A 21,339-nucleotide genomic window follows, 5' to 3' on the forward strand; every position below is an offset into this window, starting at 1 on the left:
AGAATAATGATAGTGAAGATGATCCTGGACCTCAGAAAAAGAATGGAGGCAAACATTGAGAAGATGCAAGAAATGTTTAGCAAACACCTAGAAGAATTAAAGAACAAATAAACAGAAATGAACAATTTAATAGGTGAAATGAAAAATACACTAGAAGAAATAAATAGCAGAATAACTGAGGCAGAAGAATGGATAAGTGACTGGAAGACAGAATAGTGGAATTCACTGCTGAGGAACAGAATAAAGAAAAAAGGATGAAAAGAAATGAAGACAACCTAAGGAACCTCTGGGACAACATTAAAAGCAACAACATTCCCATTACAGGGGTCCCAGGAGGAGAAGAGAGAAAGAAAGGACCCGAGAAAATATTTGAAGAGATTATAGTTGAAAACTTCCCTAATGTGGGAAAGGAAATAGCCACCCAAGTCCAGGAAGTACACAGAGTCCCAGGCAGGATAAACCCAAGGAGAAACACGCTGAGACACATAGTAATCAAATTGGCAAAAATTAAAGACAAAAATTATTAAAAGCAACAAGGGAAAAATGACAAATAACATAGAAGTGAATTCCCATAAGGTTAATAGCTGATTTCTCAGCAGAAACTCTACAAGCCAGAAGGGAGCAGCATGATATATTTAAAGTGATGAAACGGAAGAACCTACAACCAAGGTTAATCTACCTGACAAGGATCTCATTCAGATTCAATGGAGAAATCAAAAGCTTTACTGACAAGCAAAAGCTAAGAGGATTCAGCACCACCACCTCTACAACAAATGCTAAATGATCTTTTCTGAGTAGGAAACACAAGAGAAGAAGAGGACCTACAAAAACAAATGCAAAACAATTAAGAAAATGGTAAAAGGTGTATACAGATTGATAATTACCTTAAATGTGAATGGATTAAATGCTCCAACCAAAAGACACAGGTTCACTAAATGGATACAAAAGCAAGACCGATATATATGCTGTCTACAAGAGATTCACTTCACACATAGGGACACTTACAGACTGAAATTGAGTGGATGGAAAAAGATATTCCATTCAAATGGAAATCCAAATAAAGCTGGAGTAGCAATACTCATATCAGACAAAATAGAACTTAAAAAATAGAATGTTACAAGAGACAAGGAAGGGATACATACATAATGATGTATGATGTATGTTGTATTACATACATCATTATGATCATATTATATGATCAATATATGATCATATCATATGATCAGTAATATGATCAATCATATTATTGATCCCTACATAATGATCAAGGGATCAATCCAAGAAGAAGATACAACAATTATAAATATATATGCACCCAACATAGGAGCACCTCAATACATAAGGCAACTGCTAACAGCTATAAAAGAGGAAATTGACAGTAACACAGTAATAGTGGGGGACTTTTAACAATTCATTTACAACAGTGGACAGATCATCCAGTCAGAAACTAAATAAGGAAACACAAGCTTTAAATGACACAATAGACCAGATAGATTTAATTGATATTTATAGGACATTCCATCTGAAAACAGCAGATTGCATTTTCTTCTCAAGTGCACATGGAACATTCTCCAGGAGAGACCACATCTTGGGTCACAAATCAAGCCTCAGTAAATTTAAGAAAATTGAAATCATATCAAGCATCTTTTCCAATGACAACGCTATGAGATTAGATATCAATTACAGGGAAGAACCCATAAAAACCACAAACACATGGAGGCTAAACAATATGGTACTATGGGCCTCCCTGGTGGCGCAGTGGTTGAGAGTCCGCCTGCCGATGCAGGGGATACGGGTTCGTGCCCCGGTCTGGGAGGATCCCATGTGCCGCGGAGCGGCTGGGCCCGTGAGCCATGGCCGCTGAGCCTGTGCGTCCGGAGCCTGTGCTCCGCAACGGGAGAGGCCACAACAGTGAGAGGCCCGCGTACAGCAAAAAAAAAAAAAAAAAAAAAAAAAAAAAAAAAAAAAAACAATATGGTACTAAATAACCAAGAGGTCACTGAAGACATCAAAGAGGAAATAAAAAGCTACCTAGAGACAAATGACAATGAAAACATGACGATCCAATACCTATGGAATGCAGCAAAAGCAGTTCTAAGAGGGAAGTTTATAGCAATACAATCCTACTTCAAGGAATAAGAAAAATCTCAAATAAACAATCTAACCTTACAACTAAAGTAACCAGAGAAAGAAGAACAAACAAAACCCAAAGTTAGTAGAAAGGAACAAATCATAAATTTCAGAGCAGAAATAAATGAAATAGAAACAAAACAATAGCAAAGATCAATAAAAATAAAACTGGTTCTTTGAGATGATAAACAAAATTGATAAACCTTTACCCAGACTCATCAAGAAGAAGAGGGAGAGGACTGAAATCAATAAAATTAGAAATGAAAAAGGAGAAGTTACAACAGACACTGCAAAATACAAAGCATCCTAAGAGACCACTACAAGCAACTTTATGCCAATAAAATGGACAATCTGGAAGAAATGGACCAAATTTTAGAAAGGTATAACCTTCCAAGACTGTACCAGGAAGAAACAGAAAATATGAACAGACCAGTCACAAGTAGTGAAATTGAAACTGTGATTAAAAGTCTGCCAAGAAACGAAAGTCCAGGACCAGATTGCTTCACAGGTGAATTCTGTCAAACATTTAGAGAAGCGCTAACACCCATCTTTCTCAAACTCTTCCGGAAAATCACAGTGGAAGGAACACTCTCAAACTCATTCTACGAGGCCACCATCACCCTGATACCAAAAGCAGTCAAGGATACTACAAAAAAAGAAATGTACAGACCAATATCACTGATGGATATAGATGCAGAAATCCTCAACAAAATACTAGCAAACAGAATCCAACAATACATTAAAAGGATCATACACCATGATCAAGTGGGATTTATTACAGAGATGCAAGGATTCTTCAATATATGCAAATCAATCAATGTGATACACCATATTAACAAATTGAAAGAGAAAAACCATATGATCATTTCAATAGATTCAGAAAAAGCTTTTGACAAAATTCAACACCCATTTATGATAAAAACTCTCCAGAATGTGGGCACCGAGGGTACCTACCTCAACATAATGAAGGCCATATATGACAAATCCACAGCAAACATCATTCTCAGTGGTGAAAAACGGAAAACATTTCCTCTAAGATCAGGAACAAGACAAGTATGTCCTCTCTCACCACTATTATTCAGCATAGTTTTGGAAGTCCTAGCTATGGCAATCAGAGAAGAAAAAGAAATAAAAGGAACACAAATTGGAAAAGAAGAAGTAAAACTGTCACTGTTTGCAGATGACATGATATTATACATAGAGAACCCTAAAGATGCCACCAGAAAACTACTAGAGCTAATCAATGAATTTGGTAAAGTAGCAGGATACAAAATTAATGCACAGAAATCTCTTGCATTCCTTTATACTAATGATGAAAAATCTGAAAGAGAAATTAAGGAAACACTCCCGTTTACCACTGCAACAATAAGAATAAAATACCTAGGAATAAACATACCTAGGGAGACATAAGACCTGTATGCATAAAATTATAAGACACTGTTGAAAGAAATCAAAGGTGACACAAACAGATGGAGAGATATACCATGTTCTTGGATTGGAAGAATCAATATTGTGAAAATGACTGTACTACCCAAGGCAATCTACAGATTCAGTGCAATCTGTATCAAATTACCAATGGCATTTTTTACAGAACTAGAATAAATAATCTTAAAATTTGTATGGAGACACAAAAGACCCCGAATAGCCAAAGCAATCTTGAGGGAAAAAAACGGAGCTGGAGGAATCAGACTCTCTGACTTCAGACTATACTACAAAGCCACAGTAATCAAGACAATATGGTACTGGCACAAAAATAGAAATATAGGTCAATGGAACAGGATAGAAAGCCCAGAGATAAACCCACGCACCTATGGTCAATTAATCTATTACAAAGGGAGTAAGGGTATACAATGGAGAAAAGACAGTCTCTTTAATAAGTGGTGCTGGGAAAACTGGACAGCTAGATGTTAAGGAATGAATTTAGAACACTTCCTAACACCATGTACAAAAATAAACTCAAAATGGATTAGAGACCTAAATGTAAGAGTGGGCACTATAAAACTCTTAGAGGAAAACATACGAAGAACACTCTTTGACATAAATCACAGCAAGATCTATTTTGACCCACCTCCTAGAGTAATGGAAATAAAAACAAAAATAAACAAATGTGACCTAATGAAACTTAAACGCTTTTGCACAGCAAAGAAACTATAAACAAGATGAAAAGACAACCTTCAGAATGGGAGAAAATATTTGCAAACGAATCAATGGAGAAAGGATTAATCTCCCCGATATATAAACAGCTCATGCAGCTCAATATTAAAAAAACAACCCAATCAAAAAGTGGCTGGAAGACCTAAATAGACATTTCTCCAAAGAAGACATACAGATGGCCAAGAGGCACATGAAAAGCTGCTCAACATCACTAATCATTAGAGAAATGCAAATCAAAACTACAATGAGGCATCACCTCACACCAGTTAGAATGGGCATCATCAGAAAATCTACCAACAACAAATGCTGGAGAGGGTGTAGAGAAAAGGGAACCCTCTTGTACAGTTGATGGGAATGTAAATTGATACAGCCACTATGGAGAACAGTATGGAGGTTCCTTAAAAAACTAAAAATGGAATTACCATATGATCCAGCAATCCCACTACTGGGCATATACCCAGAGAAAACCATAATTCAAAAAGACACATGCACCCCAATATTTATTGCAGTACTCTTTACAATAGGCAGGACATGGAAGCAACCTAAATGCCCATCGACAGATGAATGGATAAGGAAGATGTGGTACATATATACAATGGAATATTACTCAGCCATAAAAAGGAATGAGATTGGGTCATTTGTAGAGACGTGGATGGACCTAGAGACTGTCATACACAGTGAAGTAAGTCAGAAAGAAAAACAAATTTGGTATATTAACACATATATGTGGAATCCAGAAAAATGGTACTGATGAACTGTTTTGCAAGGCAGGAATAGAGACACAGATGTAGAGAAGAAACCAAGGGGGGAAGTGGGGGCTGGTTGTGGGATGAATTGGGAGATTGGGATTGACATATATACACTAATATGTATAAAATATGTAACTAATAAGAACCTGCTGTATAAAAAAATAAAATAAAATTCAAAAAAAGTACCTTTATTTCCCCTTTCTACCTCAGTATTTGTTTAAATGGATAAAGGAATATTGGTTTAAAAATTGTTTTTCTCAGTACTTATTACTCGTTTGACTTCTTGAATCCATGTTGTTAGTGAGAAGTCTGATGCAGATGTAATTATTAAAATTTTGTAATACTCATTTTTCCTGTGCATAGCTTTTAGGATTTTCTCTTAACCTTTAATATTTCCATAATGTGGGTCTTGGTTTTCTCTAATTCTTCATACTCAGCAGTTGGAGGACTTTTGTAACTTATTACTTTCATATGGGCTCTGCCTTCAAATAGATCCAGATCCAACCACTTATCATCTCCTCTGCTGCTACGATCCTGGTCCAGGCCACCCTCATGTCTCACCTGGATTATTGCAGAAATCCTCCCACTGGTCCACTGGTCTTCCTGCTTCCACCCTTGGCCCTGTAAAAACTATTCTACCCTTGCTCCTCTGTAGCAGCCAGAGTAGTCTTTTAAACAGTCTGTGTATAGAATTCTCCAGTGACTTCCCATTTCACCCAGAGAAAAAGTCAATGTCTGTACAGTGTTCTGCAGCATCCTGCATATTATTCACCTATATTCCTCTGATCGTCTTTCCCCTTTTTCTCATTCCTCTCTAGGCACCCAAGCATCCTTACTATTCTTCCTTGGATTTCAGCAGGAGACTAGTATGTGTTCTAAGTCTACCAACTTGATTCTAGCTATGTCTGATTTTTTAAAAAATATTCCTTTATATGATGTCATGGTCTGTCAGCAGAGACATTAGGGTTAATTGAATGAATGGGCAGCATTTGTAGTCTAATGCCATATCATATATTCTTTGTAAAGTCCATACAGAATTAGAAAATATGGGCACCATATCCTTGAATCCTGTTCTGTGGATGGAGTTGAAGGAGCCAGAACCTCAGGCTTACAGGCATGTAGGGGCTGTGGATGGAGGCTGCCTGAGCCCGTCCACTAATTCCCACCACTCCGCAGCAGTGCTGTGCATCCAGCCACTCAGCCTTGGAGGCAGTAGGTACATTAGAAAAAGCGTGGACTTTGTAGTCACTTAGAACTGGTCTCAAATTCTGGTTCTTCCACTGAGTAACGGACTATAGATAGATTCACTTTACATTCACTCATTCAGTGGATATTTATTGAGTGTAAGTATCAGGCCTTGCTTTAGGATCTGGGGATATATCAGGGAAGAAAACAAATATCTCTGCCCCCAAGTGGCTTGAATTCTGTTGAGAGAGCTTTTATTCTAATGGTAAGTTATTTGTAGTCTCTGATCTTCACTGTTCTCATCTACAGGATGAGGCTATTGCATCATCTACTTAATACGAATACTGTAGAAACAGAAGAGGCACAGTACTGGGCATGTGGAAGTTCTCAGTGCGTTTTAATTCTGTCCATTCTTCTTCTCCCATAGCACTTCTTTCTAGCACTTACTATAATGCTCTGTAAACTAACTCAGTGCCTGGTACGTAGCAAGTAACAAATGAATTCAGGTAAACCGAATTGAATGTCAATGTCTAGGTAATTTTCTAAGGATATTGCAAATACTTTCATTGGAAGGTGCTGGCACTTTCCGTAGTGGGTTCTACTGTCCTCCATCCCTGAAGATCACTGGGGACCTTTATTAGGATGAGAGAGGGAGTTTTAGGAAATTTTGTAAAGTGCTTCTGTTACCTTTGAAATCTTTTTTGACTTCCAAACTGTGAAGGCTTGATCACTCCTATAGCATTTTTCCTGATTCCCTTTTGGGGGGCCAGGATCATATGACCATTTCACGTGGTCTGTTATATATGCAATTTCCTTGTGCCCATGTTGTTTTCAATTACTTAATATCTTCTTAACATATTCAACTTTATGAAAAAATGGAAGAAACCACGGGCTCTAGTAAAAAAAAAAAGGCATGTCATGGAATTGGCTGTCATCAAAAGGGCCTTTCTTGCCCCTGGAATCCATCATGGCTCAGGATCTCAGGCAACTAGAGGACTCCATCCAAAAAAAAAAGCTCTGAAAGTAATGATATAATATGGAGTAATGGAGTTGAAATTTTGTGCTAAGTAATGTTTTGAAATTAGGTGTCATGTTGCCAGTGTGTTTCTAAATTGACAGTCATTGGGCAGCATTCCATAATGTCTCTAGTTTATGTCTTAACTGAGCTGGCTAGGAACACATCAAAAGTCACAGCTTCAAATTGTTATAATGTAGTGCTTGCCATACTGTGCTTATGGCAGAAACACTTTCATTACTTTGCGTAGCTTATAACTTTTCTTTTAAATTGCCTCTTTGAGTTGACATTTCTCTTAGGTATAATCTACCCTGAGATTAAATGTGGTTATCCCCTTTATAGTTCAGAACTTAAACTAGTTAAAAATCTTTATGCACTTCTTTATACAAGATAATATAGGCCTTGTTAATTTCAACTTCAAGAACTCTTCAGAGATTTTATAGGGACTTTAGCAATAAATTTAGAAAATTATAAACCAGTTTTGGTTATAGTATACAGTATTTTCATGAATAGAAATATAGCACTTAAGAGATACTCCAAAAGAGATTTAATTTAGTCTGGTGCCCAGATTTTAGAGGTGTTTTCTCAACTATGGAAGGTAGCTCAGTGGTTGGACTGGATAGGAGTCTGTTGTCTGTGTACCCAGTGTAGATAAATGTGGAGGGTGTCCTAGGTCCAAACACCTTCAAGAGATTGTTCTGCTCCCTTCTTTCAGGAAAACTGCTTTGCATACTACCCTGTCCAGTAGGTCTACCAGGCAATGGTTCTTAAAACTGGTAGAGTTAAAGAAACACCTGGATAGTTTTAAAAAAATTCACATTCTCAGACTCCAGCCACAGAGAATCTGAATTGGTAGATAAAGGAGATTGGACCTTGGTCATGAGACCCCTCTTTCTGGACCCTCTCCTACCCTTAACATAGTTTGGTGGTCCCAACACACCAGTCCACCCATGATATGCCACGTATGGAGCAACACTTCCAACAGCAGGAGGACAGGGTGGATAGGCTGGGAGAAGAAAGAGGCCACACAGAGGCCACAGCCACAGCTGGAGGCTAAATTTGAGACTTTTTGAGAATACCCATTGCTGAGCAGGGGACAAGCACATAGATTACCCCACCTCGTCCTATCATATTCCACAGACTATAAAGCCAGTTTCTGCCTGAAAATTTTCCCTTCTCAAGTCTGTCATGTGACGGTGTGTGTGTGTGTGTATGTTAGGGAGCTTGCTCTCTTTCTTCCTTTCTCAGTTTATTATAGCCAGTTAAATAGAAAGTAAGAGAGAAAGATGATACAGGCAAAGAGAGAGAGATATGGATACTTCTGGAAAACTTTAGGTTGGAAAAAACATTTAGGAGGAAACGAGAGACAAACACCTCTTGGAGAAGATATATGAAGCAGCTCCTGCATGATGGAGAGTAACACTATATTTTTTCTTAGATCTTCTGAAGATACCATGATGACAGAGTACATTTGTATCTCAGTTTCCCCAGTGGGTGGCTTTATTTGTAAACACGGGTAACATCATCACTGAAGATGATCAGTCACTAAAAAGTCTTATATAGGGAACCCTCTGTTGTTCATTCTAAATTAAGCCAAGGAAGTCCTGAATAATTATCATTTATTCAACAAATGTTTATTGATGAGGATGCTAGCCTCATGGAGGGTACAGCCTGATGGAGATACAAGTAAGTAAACAGTCAGCGACACCACAAAGTGGCAAGTGCTGTGGAGGGGGCCACAGAAGAAGGAGGGGAGCACCGGAGGAGAGTGATTCACCCAATCTTGGGGAGTGAGGGAAGGCTTTGAGAGGAAGTGCAATCTGAAGCGTGAAGAGGAGCTAACTGAAAATGGCCACAGAATTGAATGTGCCAAGGCTTGGGGGTAAGAAAGCATGACCCCATATCTGGAGAACTGAAGTGGTCCTAAATGGCTAGACTGAAGCTGGCAGGAGACGAGGCTGGAGAGTTAAGTGGGTTCCAGATCGTGAAGGACCTTATGTATCACATAAAGACATTTGAAAGTGACATTGGGTAGCCTGTTTCATATACAGATGTCATATTTAGCCTTCTTTGTCTTTCTATCACTGACATGATAATAGCATAAGAAGTATTGCTGTTCTCTTTGTCACAAGTAAATAGGAACTTTCAAAAGTAGGTGTGTGTGTAGAAAAGGGTTAATGCTAGAAGTCTTGCTTGCAAGATTGGCTCTTGGCTGGCTTCTGGGAACTTGGCTGGTAAACAGTTTCCCTCACTGATATAAAACTTTCCGTAACAGGTGAGGGTGGCTCACTGTATCCAGACTGTGCAAATAACATATGCTGAAAATCTACTTTTTTTCTGGGACTCTGGAATTTTTATACATGCTAGGCAGAGGGTGTTTATATGACCAGCCCCAGTAAAAAAACAAACAAACAAAAAAACAGAAGCAAAGAACAAACAATGATGAAAAAGCCTTGAGGGCCCAGAGTCTCTAATGGGCTTCCTGAAGCAAAAGCATCACACACACGTTGCTACATTTTCATAGCTGGGGAAAGAGTATTCTCTGTGTGACCCTTCATGAGAAGGGGAGAACATAAGAAAGCCACACGAGGATTCCTCCAGACATCACCTTTCTTTTCCATAAGAGCCATTGTATATCCTTACTTCATCACCATGATAAAGCTTAGCCATGAATACAATTACATGCTAAGTCCCATGAGACCTTCTAGCGCATCTTCCTCACATAGGGGAGGTCTTGAGGATCCCCAGCACGCATGCTATGGATATTTACCTATAAATATTAATGGAATGAGTAAGGAAGTGACCTATTAAGAGGTAGACATATTAGTGTCCTTATTTTATATTTGTATAATATTTTTTTTAACCAAAACTTGTCTAACCCAGTTGGATCTCTCACCAGATTTCTCAAATTCTCAAACTTGTCTCTGAATTACTTTTGACTTTTACCTTCAAATGACAAAGAAGTGTTAGCTTTGAGGAGAGTCAAAAGAAGGAGTTTCTAGCTGTAAGGGCAATTTCAAATCAGGAGATCCAGAAAGGATTTGAATAATGGCAGAAGTCCTCAGAATTTTTATAGTGTCCCAAGGTGACTTTTTTTTTTTTTCTCTTAACAGGGGAGGACTTATTTGACTGTGCAGCTTCTGGTATACTAATAATTGACTACATTACTGTAGTCATGCAGATAGCCTTTCGTGTCACATTAAAGCTGCACTTGTATTTATGGAGTAATAGCCATGGACTAGATACTTTTACATAATTTATATTGGGAAATTCTACTGAAGGCTTACTTTTTAAACAACTAATAGAAATTCCTGACTTCATAATGAGCTATAGATCCTGCCTGGAGGAACTTATAACCAACCAGGAAATCCTTGGACTGCCTATGGATTTTGTCTTCATTTTTGTAAATTCCTTGGAGCTCGGTTCTTTCTTACTGAGTAATTGCCAATAATGTGACCCCATTGAGCAGCCACCCCCCAACAGGCTTTATATTTCCTTTCCACCAACTTGTCTCCCTCTGGACTGAGGTAGGATTATAAAAGTGATAGGTTTACTGCTCCCTGCTTTCTATTTGTGCCTTGTAGCCCTTCCTTTGTAGACTTTTCTAGGACCCAGTAGATGAAGAGCACTGCTTCTTAAGCATGGCTGGGCCTGTTTTTGATCTTTATTTCTTGTCTAATTGGAGAGGATTTACAGTTCACAAGTAGACTTTAATATAGAAGGTCCCTGGAGTTGTTATACAGCAACACAGCGACTTCTCAACAATGTGCAGTTTTACAAGGGTAGTTTTCTTCATAGGCTATTTATGTTGTCTCTGCTCCCATTTTATTGCCTTTCCACCCTTTATTTTTCTCTTTTCTTTTTCACTTATCATGTTATCAGACTCCTCCCCTCAGTTGGCCATTAATACTTATTTTAACACTTAATTGCACTTACAGAATGAAGTTTTATGTTTCTTGTTTATAATTTTCAAAGCAAATGAAACATTTTATTGTATTTCTCTGCTTGCAGTAACTTCATGGAAATGTATTTCATTCATGTGGGCCTAGATTCATTTTGTTATGTTTGAGCAGGGGGATTGTTCTGTTTATTTGACGCGGTTTTGTCTTTCTGGGCTGATAGCTTTAATGAAAAGTATCTTTTCTATTGCTGATGTAAGTCTACTTTGAATCAGCTAGTTGCCAACCAGAGTTCAGTTCTAATCAATGTGTAGGTTATTCACGGAAGCCCTTGTATTTAGGGGTGTGTGAGTGTTGCAGGATTTGCTGGTATTTGTTGTGTCATTAGTTTTAGAAAAAAGTTCCTGAAGCTGCTAGTAGTAACCATTATGACTTGGTAGTCTTATTTTTTCTCCTCAAATAATGTCATTATTACATTGTCTACAGTATGACCTTTGATATTTTCTTTTCTAGTTTTCCAGAGAGATGGTCATTCAGAGCCTATACATCTATTCTGTATTTTGACCCTCGGATGAGAATATTCATTCAGGCCCAAAGAGTTAAAACAAAATACCTATGTTATTGCCTCTGCAGACCCAGGTAACTCACCTTTGTTCAAGTATCTTCATAGAGTTTTCATTTGTAAAATACCTCCCACCCCAGTTGTTAAAGTGATTTGATAGTAAGATTTTTATAATTTGATAGTAAGATTTTTACAATTGCAAATAAAATTCAAACTGCATCCTGGAAGGTTTGCTGAAGAGTAATTATATGAAACAAATATTTGGCCATAATAGTAACATACTGCAGTGAACACTAAGTTAGATGGTCCCCCCAAGTAGGAATATGTTATTTACTTCAGTGACTCCTAGGTGCTTTGATTGTAATGGGTTCTATTAAAAAAATCTGTTCACTTATATTTTCTTTTTACTCAAATATATTTGAACTATTAAGTCATATACATATATGTGTATATATTTTATATATAGAATGCACATATGTATAGATATACATCTGGTTCACTTATATTTTAATTACCATTTATATTTTAGCATAAGCTTTTTTTAAGCTTACATTTGCCTATTATATAACTTATCTTGCACAACTATGCATGCTATGAGAACAGTTTTTTTTTCTTGGTGTGTGGTGTGTGGGTGGTCATTAATTTATTTTCTAAACATTTATCAAAACCTTCTGTTAGTCTGAGATTGTGCTAGAAAGATAAGATTAGTTCTAGTTTTCAGGAATTTACTATCTACTGGGAGGAACATTTAATACTTGTACATTGTCTATATGTACGCCTTTTTTTTTTTTTTTGCGGTATGCGGGCCTCTCACTGTTGTGGCCTCTCCCATTGCGGAGCACAGCCTTCGGACGCACAGGCTCAGCGGCCATGGCTCATGGGCCCAGCCGCTCCGCGGCATGTGGGATCTTCCCGGACCGGGGCATGAACCCGTGTCCCCTGCATTGGCAGGCGGACTCTCAACCACTGCGCCACCAGGGAAGCCCTATGTACACCTTTTGATATACATTATGTTATTTAATTTTTGCAGTGGCCCTGTGGGTTATGTTTTATCATCATTTAGAAATAAGTAAATGTCAGAACTAGATAAGAACTCAAATCTTCTGGCTCTGAATTCTTTACCAATTCAAATTCCATGCTCTTTCCCCTATACCACACTAATTCTTTATAACAGACCCACATTTGTTATGTTGTCTTATTTCCATGAATAAGTAGTTGCTGTTCTGGGGCCTTGCAATCACTCATATTGATATTAATATTAAAAATTGTGGATCTCTGAATTGAATGCCCTGACCACACACGAATGGATTCCTCAAAAGCTTTACTTGGATTTCTGATTCTACTGCAGGTCATATTTTGAAAAATGAAGTATACCAAGCCTGAGACTTACTCTATAAATCTGTTTGTTCCTTAATTCGTATGAAAGTGATACTTCCTTTTCATCAGTCTCCTTCTTCTGGGAAGCACCAAGGGTTTCCTGGATCAATCAACATAGCTGATCTTTTCAAATTAAATTATTCCTCTCTTAGTGAGTTTGGGTAAAAAATGGTTTAAGCCAGTGGAAAATGTGGATTTATCTCTATGTTCTGAGGGAATTTTATTAAATTGAATTTCGTCTACCTAAATTACTTATATCAAGTGATGGCTGTTTCCCACCCTAGTATATTTTTTAATGCACCTTTCAGTGTAATATTCTTAGATATATCTTACCAGGGAGTAGATATAATATAAATACTTATTCCTTAAAAGTTACTTAAGGAGGCTCTGATACTTACATGGGGCTCTGATAAACTGTTAAGTCTGATATGTTTTGGGATCTACAGTCTAGACAGGTTTAATTTTTCATAGCTTTATCCCTTAGGCTTAACTTTCTCTCCATTTGACTTATTTACTTGCATATTGTTTTCCTCACAGCTTCTCTGGTGGCAGAAGTTTTGTGTAAGAAATATGTGGCGTTCTCTCCATGTTATCTCACCCCTAGTGGGGTGACCCTTACTTTATTTCTTCCCTAAATGGTACTCTAGCTCTAATGGCTGTATGGAAACAAATTAAAAGCTGGGAATGACCCTATAGGACCAGAGTAGAAGCATGTAAAATGTATTAAAAATGATTAAATACTCTGTCCACTTGACCATCGAGGCTCCAATAAACTTCTAGACATGAACCCTGAAGTATTATTTATAATACATACCTATACTTTATGGTCAGCCATTTCTCTATATTTTCATAGCAAACAGAAAAAAGAAGATTGGATTGACTTACAGTTGCTGTAGTTCCTTTACCCCAATGTCTCTAACAAGTTCAGAAGGGGCTAGGGGGGAATTTTTGGTGTCATGTCATTGGTTTCCTCCCTTAATCATATTCTGTTCAGTGTTTTTATCAATAGCTTGGGTAAAAAACAGGCATGTTTGAATTCATAATAGACCCTGAACTAGAAGGATTATCTTACATCAGGCATAATGCAAACAAGATGTGAGAGAGTTGAAATACAAAAGATAAATGTAGTATAAATAACCTACAGTCCCGAATTTAGATTTAAAAAATCTATTGTGTTAATATCCTAGACTTGGACAGTGATTTACATGAAAAAAAATAGATGTTTTCATTGACCACAAGTTTAATCTAAGCTGATAGTGTGACAGGGTTGCTGAAAATATTTATGGAACTTAGCGAGCAGCACAAGATGGTAGCCATCCGTTCTCCCCCTGCCCCGCCGCGGGTCCCAGCGGCTCGGGTGGCGGGAGCAGCGGCAGCAGCCAGGCAGCCCAGCTTCGCGAAGGCTCTGTGCCTGCAGGCACCCAGCCTGCGCCCGCCCCGCCGCCACGATGCCCAAGAGGAAGAAACCGGCTCCTGCAAAAGTAGAAACGAAGCCCAAAAAGGCGGCAGGAAAGGATAAATCATCAGACAAAAAAGTGCAAACAGAAGGGAAAAGGGGAGCAAAGGGAAAACAGGCTGAAGTGGCTAACCAAGACACTAAAGAAGACTCACCTGCAGAAAATGGAGAAGCTAAAAACGAGGAGAGCCCAGCTTCTGATGAAGCAGGAGGGAAAGAAGCCAAGTCTGATTAATATCACACACCTGGTCCTATCAGGGGTCCCTGTCTCCCTCCTTGTACAATCCAGAGGAATATTTTTATCAACTATTCTGTAAATGCAAGTTTTTTAGTAGCTCTAGAAACATTTTTAAAAAGGAGGGAATCCCACCTCATCCCATTTTTTAAGTGTAAATGCTCTTTTTTAAGAGGTGAAATCATTTGCTGGTTGTTTATTTTTTGTTACAACCAGAAAATAGTGGGATATTGAATATGGGAGGTTTTGATTGTCTTGGGTGTCAGCTTAACATTCCACAGAATAGCTGTGGAATGCTGTGGCGGGGGTAGCTTTTATATCCTATAATACAAAGCATACTAAATGACAGTTTGGAGGCAGTTGTGCATTTAATGTCTTAAACGCTTTAAATTACTTCTCTTCCCATGTTGTTTTTGGTAGAATTGTTTCCTAAAGGAAACCACTCACCCCTTGATCTTGGCTCTCCTGGGCAGAATTTTGTGCACTTTGTAACATCTTTGGTCATGGTAGCCCAGTTCTTCTAGTAACTGTTAATGTGCTGTGAATGACTGACAATTTGAGTATGTAGTGTATATGATATTAAATTGTGAATTAGTGGGACTTACGATGTAACAGCATATTAATATTTGAAGGTATTGGTACTTGATATCCTGTGAAGGAAAATTTGCCTCCAAATTTTAAGCTGGAAAGTCACTGGAATAACTGTTCAGAAAAGAATCACAACTACATGATTTTTTAGATTTTTGGTACGTATATTGAGAATTGTGTACAAATTGAAATGTCTGTGTACTGATCCTCAAAACAACCAATAAAATCTCAATTATGAAAGAAAAAAAAAGAAAAGAACAAGATGGTAATACTACCAATAAACCATGTCCTGCTTATACCATGTCTGGAGGGTGATGTTCAGATGAGGATGCTTTAGGAGGGAAGGGACTTCCTAGCTCACAGTATAAATTAACTGTCTGGTTATCCGGTAGGGGGTCATTGGTGGAATGGAGCATCATGCCGTGGATGAGGGAATACACAGGGCCTGAGTGAAAATGTGAAAAGCTGCCATGTGATGGTTGGAATTCTAGAGGGCAGAACTTGGATGGCTGGATAGAAGTGGAAGACAGAGCTAGCTCAGCATGAGAGTGTTAGGCTGTTTTTGCAAGGCAGAGACACACAGATTACCTTTTTCTATCGGTGTTTATTTATTTAAATTTATTTGTTTATTTATTTATTGGCTGAGTTGGGTCTTCGTTGCTGCGTGAGGGCTTTCTCTAGTTGCGGTGAGCGGGGGCTACTCTTCGTTGTGGTGCATGGGCTTCTCATTGCGGTGGCTTCTCTTGTTGCGGAGCACAAGGTCTTAGGTCTTAGACTGTAACAGAAACAAGCTGCGAGCAGTATTTTGCCTATGCCTGGCATAGGCTCATTGGGCATATAGATGTAGACTCTCTCCTCTGCCTGAACAGATGCCTCTTTTTATATGTCTTTAAATGTTCCGGCTTCAAGAGATGTTCTAGAATTCTCCATCTACCTCTCACTGCCTTTCTAAACATTGCCTTTCTGCACATTGACGTTATCAGAGAATGTTAAGCTCCTGAGTCTACATGGGTATCAGACAAAATTAGGGACTGGGAGAAGCAGTTTATTCAGTATCAGTGATGATCTGGGTAAGAGGGCTAGGTATATTAACCAGAAACTTTGATAATGGAGCAGTTACATAGAAAATTTTCTTTTTAAGAAAATTGTCCTATTTTACATGTATAAGTAACATTTATGTGGGCAGAGATTTTCTTATATCTCTCCTGAAGTTCCCTTACTAAAGCAAAATTGCCAAGTATTAAAAGGCAAGAAATTTTTCTTAGGTCTAAACTTTGCTGACTTACAAGCTGAATGCAACTTACTTGATGACTTTTTCTTAATAATAACATCTCTGGAGCATATAGTCTTCCTAAAGAACATTTTTGTATTATGAACTTTAAAATGATAATCTGACTTACGTTCTTGTTTCATTTCAGAAAGTATCTGTATGTCACATCTTTTAAAGGGGCATTTAAAAATGAAGTTAAACAAGCAGAAGAAGCAGTAAAGATAGGTATGTAATTACCTATGGCCTACATCATTATTGTTAATTTATTCAGCAGATGTTAATTGAGCAGTTATTCTGAGACATACCCTGCTTTGGGCATTATAGGAATAAACACAAGTAATCAAATGTAATTCCTACCTCTAAGGAACTTCATAACACATTTTCCATCTTTGGTTTTGTCTAAATATGATGTTATTATTATAAAAGTAATTCAAGTTCTGAGTACACACTTGGAACTAGATTGATGTATATTAGGGTTGTCCTGATGCAGAGTTAGATCACTTTAGAGACTGGTGTTACATCCACTTTAAGAAGGCATGCTCTACACATTCACTCCTCCTCCAAAAAGACAAAGCCATCCTTCCCCAGTGATCCAGGAGTGAGGAGTAGCTCTGTATCCATATTTCATGGATTTTAGAGAGTTTTCAGTCAGCCGAACATTCAGTCATGACTTTTGAATTTGTATGTATATATATATATATATATATATATATATATATATATATATATATATATATATATATATATGCCCTATATGTTGTCATGCCTTAGAGGACCCTATATGGCTACCTAGTCTTGGAATGTGTGAAAGCTGTAGAAGGAATACAGGAGTTTCTGAGATTATTATCTGTAAGCCATTCTTACTGGTCATGGATATATTATATATATGTAATATTCATTTAAAGATGCTTGAAAGGATTTCATTTTATTGAATTATCTTGCTTCTGTTTCTAGCTAAACTCATATTGAAAGAAGCACAAATCAAAGGAAAACACTCTGACAGAACTTCTTTGTCTTTTCCTGCCAAGGTATGACATATAGAGTAGTCTTCTTAAATGGTGAACAGGGTCATTTGCTTTTTCCTGTACACAGATGACTCTTATTTATCACTTACTTCTTAAACCTTTAAACAAGCTCAGAAGATTGTTAATTTTAACACAGGTAAACAGAATAGATGGGTGCAGAGAAAGGGGAGGAAACTCAGCAAGTGGGGGGAAGGCTGAGATTGAGAGCAAAGGTGATCAAAATGTGGGGTGAATTGAGAGGTAGGGAAGATCATCACAACTCATTTCTTTAAAAGGAAGGGAAAAGTAACAGAAAAGGAGAAAATAATGAAAAGGAAGCAGAAAAAACTAGCCTATCAAGTCTCCCTGAAAATATCTCTTCAAATTTTAGCTCACTATGGACCTAAATAAATAGGGAGAGCAAGGAGAAGACTAATACGCAATCCTTCTTTCTAGTGCTAAGAATTATATACTATAATTATGAATATTAACAACAATGCTTCCAGCTTACAAAGCTCTTTTCTTATGAGTTGCTCCACACAGCTCATAAAGATTCTATATAATCCTTGCAATATGCCCATGAGTAAGATAGGTTATAAAGAACTATTATTATTAATTATAATGCATAGCAACTAAGAGAAAAAGAATATTGTGGCAGGACATGTATTGTAAGTTTGCTAACTTTTACCAAAAATATGGTACCAAGCTTTCTACCACAGTAACTCATTGCACAACATATTTACGTGCTTGCATGGGATAAGGAGGTATAGGGAGAAAAAAATGCTTCACTTCACCCTTCCTTCATCCTCTTCAGTGCACTCAGTATATGAATTCTTTCTGTAATTTGCCCTCAAACTTTCAAGAGCGTGTCTGATAAAGAGCTCTCATATCTAATGGTCATGAATATGGGATGAAATCAAAGAGTAGCACATGTTAATTGCCCAAATCTATCCATGACTGTCCCCAAATTCTTTTACCTTTTTCACTTATTTTTTTAAGGTAAACATAGACCTATCTTATTGTTGTTGACTTTTTTTTTTGCGGTACGCGGCCTCTCACCATTGTGGCCTCTCCCGTTGCGGAGCACAGGCTCCGGACGCGCAGGCTCAGCGGCCATGGCTCACGGGCCCAGCCGCTCTGCGGCATGTGGGATCTTCCCGGACCGGGGCACGAACCCATGTCCCGTGCATCGGCAGGCGGACTCTCAACCACTGCGCCACCAGGGAAGCCCTTGTTGTTGACTTTTAAGGAAAAGTTTAAGCTTTCTTTATTTTGTCTCTCAAAAAATCAGTTTCCTTGGCTGTATGTATTTGGGAGACAAGAGAAACAGACTCTTTCTACCCGGTCAGGACCTTGCTTTCTTCTTGCCTTAGCCAGTTACCTCTCGCTGCCTCTTTGCTCTGTGCTCTAAGTTCATTGACAGGAAGGGCAGGGATGTCTTTGAGCAGCTTGCTTTGTTGCTCTGATGCACACTGGTTTCTTTAACTCAGAGAAGAGAGCTAAGCAGAATGACCTTGGCTTTTGACCTCTTAAATTCCTCTAGGCAGTTGGGTGGTTGAATTTGAAGTGAAATACTTACCAAGCATTTACCATTTTCTTTTACTTTAAAGGCCGTGAAAATAAGGTTCAGTCAGTGGTATATCCATCAAATGAGATGCCCATCTTTCACATCAAGTGGATGGAGCACATTAAAAGTATTCTTATTTGTGAAATAATAATAATGCATTGTTTTTTTTCTGCCTGGTTATAGAGAGCATACCAGAGATAGGGTAGTAAATGAGCCTGTATATCAAATTAAAAGAGAAGAAAAGAAAGACAGGTGGGTACTGGTATTGAGGCACTCTGAAAGGGAGAAAGCCCAGGATGGATATCCTATAAAGGGAAAGTTTGCGGAGGATTAGTTAGGGGTATATGGAACTTGATATAGAGGAGACATTTTCTTTTGGCCTCTGATAAAATTTTTTAATTACAATTTTTTTTTCCTGAAGGAAGCCTTAGTGATGGATCACGTGATTCATCATTTTCTGTTCTCACAGACAAAAGCCAGAGTCTAGATGCATTGAATGACTTTCCCAAACTTTCACATAGTTTGTGTGAAAGCCACTGTGACATTACAGGAAGCAGTGACTCTTTCTCTAAAGCCAGAGAGGACATTGGGATATGTGCAAAGAGAGAACTGTGGGCTTGGATTTGGTTTGTCTTCTTAGCTATTGGAACTTAATCATTTATCAAGTATTTATTGAGTATCTGCTCTTGTAGAATTGCATCAGGCAATGTGACCTATCACTATTACCCTTGTGAAACATTTAGATAATAGGATAATAAATATCAACTCAGCTCTCATTTATTTAATGGCATTATGTGCTCTCCTAACCAAATGTACTTCTCCAGGATGTATTACGGAAAGCTTCGGAAGATGTAAAAGCAAAGCAGAAGATTCTTCAAGAGAAACGGAGGTAAGACGTAAGATTTTCTGTTTGCTAAAATCCTCTGTACTATGTTAAAACAAATTCTGATTTCTGAGTAGGCAGATTTGGTGATTATTATGACAGTTTCTCTTCCTTAGCTGTGACATCTTATGATATTAAGCATAATATGGTCAAAATCCCCCAACCAACATAATCAATGGAAAGTATTTGTAAAGTATATATTTTCGTGTACACATATGTTAAAACTTCTCAATACAGAGTGAAAGATTAGTTCAGTGTTTGATTAGATAAGGAAGAGAACTGCCCAGGGGTCCAGCTGACAACTTCACTTTCCCTGTGTCCTTTGCCATTTAAACTCTGGAGGGTTGGTCCCAGTTCCTTCCCTCTTCCAGTACTGCTTACAATTTAAGATAGAGTATGCTTCAAGTAAAAGTATCACTTATATACGGTTAAAATAAAAAGAGCAAGCCTATATTATAAAACCATTGTTTACATTGGTAGGGTTGACTTGATGTCCAGTTCAGGTGTTAAGCAAGTTAAATTGAAAATAATCACTGTTGTCCAAGTAAAGTCAGACTTTGGAAGCTGTGATAACTTTGAGAAACAAATTTTTAGGGAAGTGTTATTAGTTTTCGGCATTTTTTGGTGTGTGTGAACCGTGATGTGCTATATAACCATAACTTTCTTCAAAACTTAAATTTGAAACGTTAATTATGCATTTATCAAAATAAATATAAAATAAATGTCAGAAATCTTCAATGAAAAGCAAAGGCCTCTTTAAAGCCTTCAGATAGAAAAAGCTGGTTGATGACTTTTTTGTCATCACAATGATAGGTATGAAAGGTGACCAATCCTATTACAATAATGCCATTTGGTGTGAACTTATTTTTATAGCAAAATGCTTTTTTTAAAATTTGAAAACAATCAGTGTGCCATTTACTGTCGCAGAGTGATTATGTCATACCCTCCAATACTCTGTTTTGGGGTCCCTTACAAAGTCAGTATTCTATTTAGTTAAACAACGGGAACCTAATTATAGAGTAGACATTTTTGAGAAAAACTTTGATTCATATATATTTAACCCTATATGTATACGCATTTAAAAAATACATAATATATTAATTCATGTCAGTAACTCCCTCAGAAAGTCTGATGTACTCTGTATATCATATCCACATAGAAGGACTGATATACAACTTTGTCATTGTCCTTTAATGATAGATATATTTAATCAGTCCAGTAAGTATATTATGTCAGTTGTAATAGCCCATGGTCATGAATTTGAA

At 37.7% G+C, this 21,339-nt stretch overlaps 1 protein-coding gene across 1 annotated transcript in view; it reads left to right on the forward strand.

Moving 5' to 3' along the window:
* Positions 1–21,339, forward strand: part of MORC1 (MORC family CW-type zinc finger 1) — a gene marked incomplete at its 3' end in the record, with an annotated part of 191,442 nt that overhangs the window by 53,735 nt on the left and 116,368 nt on the right. Inside the window, exons 9-12 of the mRNA XM_082626190.1 lie at positions 11,646–11,771; positions 16,769–16,845; positions 17,575–17,648; positions 20,016–20,080. Of these exons, the coding sequence (XP_082482316.1) occupies positions 11,646–11,771; positions 16,769–16,845; positions 17,575–17,648; positions 20,016–20,080 (342 nt within the window). The remainder of the gene's footprint in view (positions 1–11,645; positions 11,772–16,768; positions 16,846–17,574; positions 17,649–20,015; positions 20,081–21,339) is intronic.

The sequence above is a fragment of the Mesoplodon mirus genome (genome assembly GCF_964341445.2).
Source record: "Mesoplodon mirus genome assembly, chromosome: 6".
Classification (NCBI taxonomy): Eukaryota; Metazoa; Chordata; class Mammalia; order Artiodactyla; family Ziphiidae; genus Mesoplodon; species Mesoplodon mirus.